General features: G+C 42.6%; 2 protein-coding genes across 2 annotated transcripts; one reads left to right on the plus strand and one right to left on the minus strand.

Moving 5' to 3' along the window:
- Positions 1 to 6590: 6590 nt before the first annotated feature.
- PHALS_06400 (uncharacterized protein) lies at positions 6591 to 7383 on the plus strand (the record flags this gene model as incomplete). Its single annotated transcript, XM_024719678.1, has 6 exons — positions 6591 to 6602; positions 6663 to 6857; positions 6921 to 7092; positions 7159 to 7174; positions 7229 to 7309; positions 7365 to 7383. 6 exons carry the CDS (start codon positions 6591 to 6593, stop codon positions 7381 to 7383), a joined length of 495 nt encoding a protein of 164 aa, XP_024584953.1.
- A 33-nt stretch (positions 7384 to 7416) lies between these two features.
- PHALS_06401 (bud32 protein kinase) lies at positions 7417 to 8357 on the minus strand (the record flags this gene model as incomplete). Its single annotated transcript, XM_024719680.1, has 5 exons — positions 7417 to 7527; positions 7595 to 7708; positions 7774 to 7913; positions 7984 to 8242; positions 8313 to 8357. 5 exons carry the CDS (start codon positions 8355 to 8357, stop codon positions 7417 to 7419), a joined length of 669 nt encoding a protein of 222 aa, XP_024584954.1.
- Positions 8358 to 8973: the final 616 nt, after the last annotated feature.

The raw sequence follows: 8973 nt of genomic DNA on the forward strand, positions 1-8973 counted from the left end.
GTGCCTCCTATATTAAGGGGGCCAAACGTTTGTATTCATTTTAATGAGAGCCTTCTAGCTTGGTTGCACGGATTGACTTTGTTTCGTCTGGGGGCTGGGACGACTGTATATTCATCCTCTGTTCGTATCCAGAGGAGGCAATCCAATTCATCTTTTTTCAAGACTCCAACTAGTCGACCAATTTATGGTTCTCTTTTAAGGGCATTGGCGCTGTTAAGGGCGACTGACTGAGAATTTTTCGGAATTGTCAAACTAGTGCAATCATATCGTAAGTGAACACCTCATGACTAGCGGCAATCGCTTCTACCATTAATTGCGTAATTATAGAGCCAACAAAGGGCGTAAATAAGTTATACGTATTTATATGGCCCGTGTTTCAAAATATTTGTTCATCCTTATAGAGAATACTGTCACCGCCACCAGACGCTCTACGGATACTACCAAGTGCAACAGAGTTGCCGTGGTAAATTGCTCAGAAAGGTATATGACTCGTTGTCTGAAGCTGAGACTACCGTATTACGGCGATTGTGCAAAGAAAACATATGTGTAATGCACAAGACTGTCAAAGTATCGCTTCTTACGAGGGCGATGGGACTTTGAAGTGGAGAAGTCATCACGGCACGTCTGCATGTCACGCAGAACAATGTCATTCATTAAATATAGCAAAACATGTAAAAATAGTACATTTTTGCTAGATTAATTCTAGCTTGAAATATAAGTCACTTGAGAAATTAAGTAAGACTAAATTCGTACAAGAATACCTGAGAGGTCCTTGGTTTTGCTTCTATGTTGAGTACTGAAACCCGTCAGATCTGCTATTTACGTGGACGCTTTGAACAAAAACTTTCTCTGAACAAGTTGCTTTGCATTCACGTTGAACTGGGTTAGTACTAGTCGTCAATCCGACACTAAATTTTCAATACGCTGTTTCATTTGTTGAAATCAATTTGTTTGAACATAAGTCCCTGGGCAACTAGTTAGCTTATTTCTATCGTAAGTTTCGAGGAGATTGTACATATCGCGGGCCAATAGAAAGGGGTCAACACCCCGCGCTCGCTATCAACAATCATGCACAGAGATTACACCTCCAAAGCTTTGGTGGCGATTAAGCGGCTCTCACTGCGAGGTCGCTTATACTAAGCATCACCTTCCTCCAAAAGAAAAGATGAGCAAATCTTTATCGGGATGTGAGAAGGTGAAATGGCTCTAAATATAGTATAGCACCCAGATAAAGCAACTGCGCGTCATGTTGCCGGTCTCCAAACTAAATGACCATGTACGAACATAACGGCCATACCTATTGGACAGGTATTTCTAGCACAGACTAAGAGGCTTTGGATGTGTTTGCACCGTCTCATTAGGCGTGTCACACGCAATCAAAATCTCGTCCATGTGCCAAGGGAGGAATTTAAGCTGAAAAATCGCGGGGGTTCCATCGCAGTATTGGCAGTAATCTTTCTCCCGGATGGGTCAATATTTACTGTCACTATGAAGGATCTCCATGCCGATACGACTCGCACCGAGACCTTTCGCATCCACACTATCTCTTATATTAACACGGTGGATGTCATTTTTAAATGCAAAGTACAGCTTTTGTGCCACGAGGGGCGGTTGGAAGCGGGAGATAAATGCTCCATGAGCGCGCAAGAGGTGATGTATTACATTTATACTAAAGAGTAAAATCGAGAAATTTTAGCTGATCAGTAGCGTCGTGGGTTTGCAAAGACAACATATCATACATGTTGCCCTCTTCTTTTTCGATGATGCTGCATTAAGGGTCAAGCTCACATGCAGGATCGTCCGACCAACCACTCACGGGATATTTTTAGGCCTCAACAGGCATAGGGCGTTGTAGTTTCTACTAGAATTCTTGGTGGTCAAGGCTAATCGTATCCAACCGTAAAGAAAGCAACTTTCTCAAATGGTTAGGGCACATGGCTTAGGGTTGTCAGCTGTCAAGCTAGAAACAACCCGGGATGTGTAAGGCCATGAGAGGTACTGATGGATTCATATGTGTTCTGCAACACTTAATGACGCGCGTCTGTCAGTAATAGCCCACATCACATGGAGAAATTGACGTAACTTCATAAGTTTACGATTATCGGAATATCACTCGCTCTCATGTGCAATTGGTAATAACCATTGACTAAGTCGAGTGCGCTGTGCTTTGTACAGCAAACCATAATGTTCTGGAGAATATCCTCTCCAGGAATCGGCTGTGCCAAAATAGTGGCAGCTTTTAGCTTTTTATAAGCGTGAACAATACGCCACTTGCCGTTCGGCTTCGGGGCACAAAATGTGGATGTCGCTATAAATTAGAGATTTACAGTGTAAACCATTCTTCTAGACCTGAATTTGAACTAGATGTGCTTGGTGTGACCTAAACGCCTTCGGCCATAGATGGTCTTGAAGTCGAAATGGTAAAGTTGTCTCGCTCTTATGAACAGGTGGGGCTATAGTTAGTCATGAGCGTATCTTTGCTCGGACGAAAAAGCGTTTTTGGTGTGAGTTCGAGCTCGATAGCTTTCTCGCAGGACGTACGATCGCTAAAGGTAATGTGAAACCATGTTGTTGATAGACAAGAGCAAAATTGGGAAGGCATGAGCGGCAGTGAGTCGCAGTCTCGCGATAAGACTAAAATTAGCGATCTTGTATCCCAGTATCAAAATGTCTCTCTGCTCAGACAGCATAAGAGACGGGATGTTGTACTTAGATTGTGAAACAACAAATTGGACATTTAATTTCAACTGTTTGTTGGATCTTCCTTTGTAAGGACCGATGGCAACAAGTAAGAGTGTGCGTCGCTGTCTCCAGTGTCAGAGCCAATGAAGACGGGCGGATGTATTTAGAAAGGCCAGGGGTCTATCCTTATCATGATGTAATGGTAATGCTGAGTCAGTCTCTTGTATGACGACCCACAGTGTAGGACAGCGACGCTTCACGGGCTGTGTCGAGAATGGCTATAAATGTGAAAGGAGTACTGAAGTATTCCTAGGATTTGTAAGTTTCTCTCATTACCTCCGGCAGATGTACACTATATTTGTGATAAGTACTTCCTACGCAATTTTTAAAGAGTTGCAAATTTGCAAGATTACCAAAACGGTACAATATACTGGATGATGAGCTGAGTTGATAATCCGCCATCATTGGATCTATCGTTGGTATCATTTCTCTAATCAATGAGTGCAAAGAGTGGGATTCCAATCCCAATAAATTCTACAGATCATTTACCTTTTAGATGAAACAGCAGACAAAGCACCCACCACGAGTTTAATACCTCGTGGTGAAGAGAATCGTGAAATTGCCCGTTTTCGCTAATTAAAAGCTCGACAATGAAATGTTTTGACACAGACGCTTCCTTGAGTGCGAAGCACGATGAGGTTTGGTGTGGGAGAAGATGTCTTCCCATTAGGCGCTTATGTTCTATGTCAAAAAGGCTGACAGAATTGGGTCTAAATGCACTAGATTTCTCGGCGCAAACATTGAATTCGTAAAATGATGTGCTACGGTCATTTGGATCTTGTCTAGTTGTGTGTAACTTGCTGATGTATTTTATCAGTCGCTCATGTGAAACAGTAATATCTCTCCAATTGGATTTTGTACTTTGACTGATATGGCAGGTCTCATATCACAACGATTGCAATCATCAGCGACGTTTAATCGTATAAAAGCGCAGCTTTGGTGTCACATCATATCGATACGCCAGCAAATTTGTGTGACAAACTAGTTAGTAGACGTGCAGATCACGAAAACCGGATGTGCTCCTTCACGTCTAATACTTGCGAGCAGCGTTTTGAGTATATGCGCTTAAAATACATTGCCAATCTATACAAGTGTGTCTTTGGTTCGAGGTATTCTGGAATGCTTCGTTTGGAAGCATGACTTTCAAACAGACTTTGCTTTCAAATGGTAGATCTAACGAGTAGATCTAATGACTATTACATATTGGCCAGTGCCTTGTCTCAAATGGATTAACAAAATTGGCTTGTGGCTTAACCAACTACTTGCACAAGTATAGCTCAGATCATATAAACACGGCACTGCTATCTCAAATCCTTCTAAAATGGTTGCCAAATGGTGCTGGGTTATCGGCTTTAGAGGATGTGAAAGTGATGCACGAACTTCGGTCCTCCCACCATCCACATCTGCATCGGCCATTTATATCGTTTGTGAAACTTCAGCTTCTATCATAGACTTTGATGACTCCAAGCCGATGCCGATGAGCATGAATGTGTGATTGTAGTAGAGTATCTCTTGCCCAAAATGGTAGAGAAAAGCTACTCAGTCCACAATGCGAGGCTACTTGTATCGGAGGATGTCCTCGTCATTTTGGGGTTCTTTTTTGGCCCGAATGCCTCGTGATCACATCTCTCACGGTTAATACCAAGCTGATAATCCATCTTTGTCTCGTATGCTTTTTGAGTATTGTGTATGTAGCGTCGGTACGAAGTATACACTTACACTCTCCCAAATGAATGTCACGAAGGTGCCGTCGGGGCGATACCTACGCCTGTAAGATCAGGCGCGACATGTGCTTCATTGCTAAAAGCTTCAATAAGGAAGGGTTTTTCAAGATCAGTTACCGCGTAATCAACGCGCGAGGTTGTACGCCTACCCCGAGTGGTTTTAGCCCGAGGCTTTCTTTATAACGGCCCCGACTCACATAAAACTCAGCGTGTAGTGTTGGCTTGTGACGCGGACATCATGTGCATAAGTCTGTCGATACGAGGTAAACAATAATCCTTTGAGTTGCCACCTAAATAACTGCTCGATGAGCGCAATTTTTTGGTGGACAACATGTATAAGAGGGTAAGCCCAATGTACGCACGTGTGAAGCGTGTGAATGGGTAAAAGTGTCGCCACATACGTTGGCTCCATCAGCCGTCCTGTCAGTTCCAGTGATTATTTTTAGTATTTTGTGAGCTATTTTAAAAGACGATCCCCGAATTACCGGTATCGAGGCCTTTGTGAGCTGTCTCAGCAAAACTGATGATCTTGATATTGTCAGCTATCAAATAGCTGATGAGGATACACCCATGCTGTTCTGAAACATGTTTCGTCATCATTTCTTGTCGGTGGCCATAGCATTGAAAAAAGGAAGGCGCTTTTCAGCGAACTTTTCAAGTTTAGTTCGAGTTGCAAGGAGCCAGATTGGATAATTTAAGCGCTAAACAACGAAAACAGATGGCCAAATGGAACGTGCCAGTCGCGTTGTGAAGGATATTTTCAAAGCTATGGGTCTGCCATACCACGGTGCTCGCTCCAACCAATCAAATTCGCGATTACTCACGCAGTGCGTGTGTCTACAGGCTTTACTCAATTCACAAAAATGATTCTGTAAGCCCCCTTGAGGCCACAACAAAAACGGCTTTGATCTTAGTATTGGATGTGCCGTCGACTTGCTAATATCCTCAACCTCTCGACAATTCGTAGCACTTTCATTGACGTTATCTCAATATGATATTTACCGTCATGCGCAAGGTGTGCAGAGCTATGGCGGAGAGCCAGTATGTTTTGATGATGCCAGAGGCAGCCGAAAAACCAAGAATGTTAATGGGGCAATATGTCCTACTGAATATAGTAAACCTACTTTCACATGTAGTGTCTGCGGTATATAAAGCTACACTGTGACGCACTAAATCGGACCGTTCACTCCGTAACGAAAAATGGCTTGGACTATACTCGTGTGCTCTACGTTAGCTTACTATACCCATATCGCATTACGAGCCCGTCAGATGTGAATTGCCTAGCTGAAGAGGCACAACATGTGCATGCCTACGCACTCATCTGCTTTCGAGCAGCAACGCAATTCCAAACCGCTGGGACCACTGGTCGGGCGGCGAGTATATCAAGGCTTTGACAAGTGTCTGCTGAATTAAAAGAAAACCCAAAATTATTGGGAGCTTGTGGCTCCACGTATGTACGATTGACTTGGCAGCGTTGTCACTTACAAATTGGCTAGCCCTCAGCTTTCTCTCTTTCTGGAAAGAGGCTCGTTTCACTCTCAATATGAGTGGAAGGGAAGGCAACATTGTAGCATGAAATTCTATTCAGTTTTTCTGATTATGGTCACTCTTATAAATACAGAGCTAACTAGTAATAGCTCGTCGTTCGGCTCCCTAGTGAAGCGTCTTTGATAGAGATATTTATATACATGCGTTAATTTTAGATATATAAATCTAAGCAGTTATCAGTCCAAAGTAAAATCACACCGTTATATTTTTTCAGAAAAGGTTAAAATAACAAAAATATACAGAAGAAATAAGAAATCCTAAATCAAACCCTCATATTACGGCACGGTACCGTCGTGAAATAGGTAAAAGTCCGAATAATTACAAACCATCAAATAATTTAATTGTATTAAAGGATCTTTTACGTAAGAAATGATCTATTAAATATAGAATCTCCAATTTCGTGTAACCCACATCATACTTTATTCAAGGTCAAGTGAGGGGCCGCAATTCAAAACTCCGCTATTTGCCGCGCTTCGCCCGCATCACTCACGAGATCTCCTCGACATCGCTTGATAAAAATGACGGTATGGTTACACTCGTTTCTTGTTCTTACTGCATATCTGTAGCCTGATAAAAATGGGCTCAAAAGTTGGTTCCTGTGAGTACTAACTTCAATTTGTCATTTTACTGGCTGTGGCTTCTCGGCAGGTATCCGGTGCAAAGACAAAGGAAGCTGTTGAGAAACCTGTAAACACTAAGGAGATTAAAGAGAGTGTTCAACCAACGGTTGATGAAGAGGATCATAGTGGCGCTGAGGACGAACAGGAGAATACCGAGGACGATGCGGAGCAGAATGATGGTGAAGAGGGTAATGATGATGATGATGGAGGATCAGAGGAACAAGTAGGATTGTCTTACTTATATTCAAATATTGAAGACGATGATGAGAATGATGAAGATTTTAAGGATGATACAGCTCAAGATGATGAAGAGGGAGATGATGATGAGAACGAGGAGAATGATGAGAACGAAGAGGATGACGAGGAGTTTGATGACGAGGCTGATGGCGATGAGGATGATGCTGCTGAGGATGAGGATGGAGATGAAGAGGATGATGACGAAGAGAATGGTCCACCAGGTGTGTAGTATTGCTAGTATGCACTAACATGCAAGTTTATTAACTTGATCTCTTGCAATTTTACAGCCAAGAAACAAAAGAAGTAACCTCTTTCGTACGATAAACTGCGGGAAATTGGGTAGTGAACCAGGATTAGTGACATTCGGGACAAAGAAGTCTTCCATGATTTTCTGTCGTGTCATTACAACTCTTTTGCAGTTCTAAGTGCTTTTTTAAGGTAATCTTTTCATATAACTCATTATCAACTCCATTGAAAGCACATATATCGATAGTGTAAGAGGCATCAGTTGATTTATTGCGTAAAATGTTCACTGGTCATTGCTGTTAACCAACCATGGTGCGCTTTCGACCCCGAAGACGCACTTGAGACAGTTTTTGAAAGATCGCGTCGGAGCGTCGAGACTTTGCTCGGTATGCACGCAAGACCTCTTCAACCTATGAGTTACACGCCAAACACGTAAGCCAGTGATTTTTCCAAGCGTTATCTTACTATACGACACACCAGAAGCTCCGAATTGACGTGTGTGCTTGCAAACGCACGTTCCATTACATAAAGATCCACAGCTTTATCTTCCGGTAGTGGCTGGGAGCTAGCTAACCCGAAGTCGATGAGTGTCTACGACCACAATGTCATTTCTAAGTAGATGGATTAAATCGCCACACCCGTAATCCATGACGTACTACATTTGTAGCATCATCGCTACTCAGCATCATATTTGACGTTGTCAAGTCTCCGTGGACAATATCGGCGTCATGCATCTTTGCAATAGCTTCACCAATATGATACGCTTTTTGAGTCGCTTGTGCGCCATACGTTGGATCTACATGATAATTGGCGATGATAAATAAACATTCAATCTCCATTCTTCATTAAATCAACAGATAAAGTACCAAGCTTGTAGGCTCGTCGCAAATAGTCCTTCAGACTACCACCAAGCACTTTTTCCATGTAGAGACGGCTCTTGTCTTCATCCACCATATAAATTACGGGCGTTAGGATGCCAGCACGACGGCATTTCAGGATACATCGAACTTCTTGCACCAAACGACGGTGTGATAGTTTCTTGTCTAGCACTGGCAGTCGGTAGCTCTTCTTGACGCGCTCTTTGACAATGCAGGCACGGCCAACAAAATCTGTTTCGTACACTTTCTATTTGATATTTATACACGCGTAAGATACGTTTTACTCAACAAGAAGATGATCAAAACAAGCTCCATACAGCCTCAGCGCCCTGACTAATGAGTTGCCATTTCTCCTCCGCCATGATCAATTTCAAGCGTGGATAACGAGCACATTATCACCAATCAGCTTGGCTACTTTTAATCTGAAAAATATAACAGGATTCAACCTTGATATAAACATCTTGAGGCTAAAAGTCACCTCGATTTAGCGACTCATGAGGGCGTGATAGATTGCCAATGAGAAGAGAGAAAACTTCAAAGAATAGGTAACAGCTTGTTGCCATGGTTTGATGATATTTTTACGATACCCAGATGCAGTCTTAGTCGTTAGAGTGATTTCTTCTAGACTTAAAGTGAAGTCAATCCTTTGACTTTTAAAGAAATGATCACGTAAATGCTACGACAATGTATTACGCACGGCCTCGAATACATAAGCGTCGTCTTTAAAAGCTGCAATTATATATGTGTGCCTCCAATTGAGTGTGTGTGAAACGGTAAATGGCTCGCTTGTCGTTTGAGCTGGAGCGGATAAGGTGATAGACATCTAGAAACTCTATTCCGAATGACACCACAAGCTCGTGTTAGAAGAACAGCTATCAGCTGTTAGAAGAACAGCTATCAGCACACGTTGCGCGACATCAAATCTCCGGACCATAGGACGACGTGATTGCGCATTCGATGACGCGACATGATTACGCA

This window comes from Plasmopara halstedii, assembly GCF_900000015.1.
Source record: "Plasmopara halstedii genome assembly, contig: Scaffold_2956, whole genome shotgun sequence".
NCBI classification, from domain to species: Eukaryota; Oomycota; class Peronosporomycetes; order Peronosporales; family Peronosporaceae; genus Plasmopara; species Plasmopara halstedii.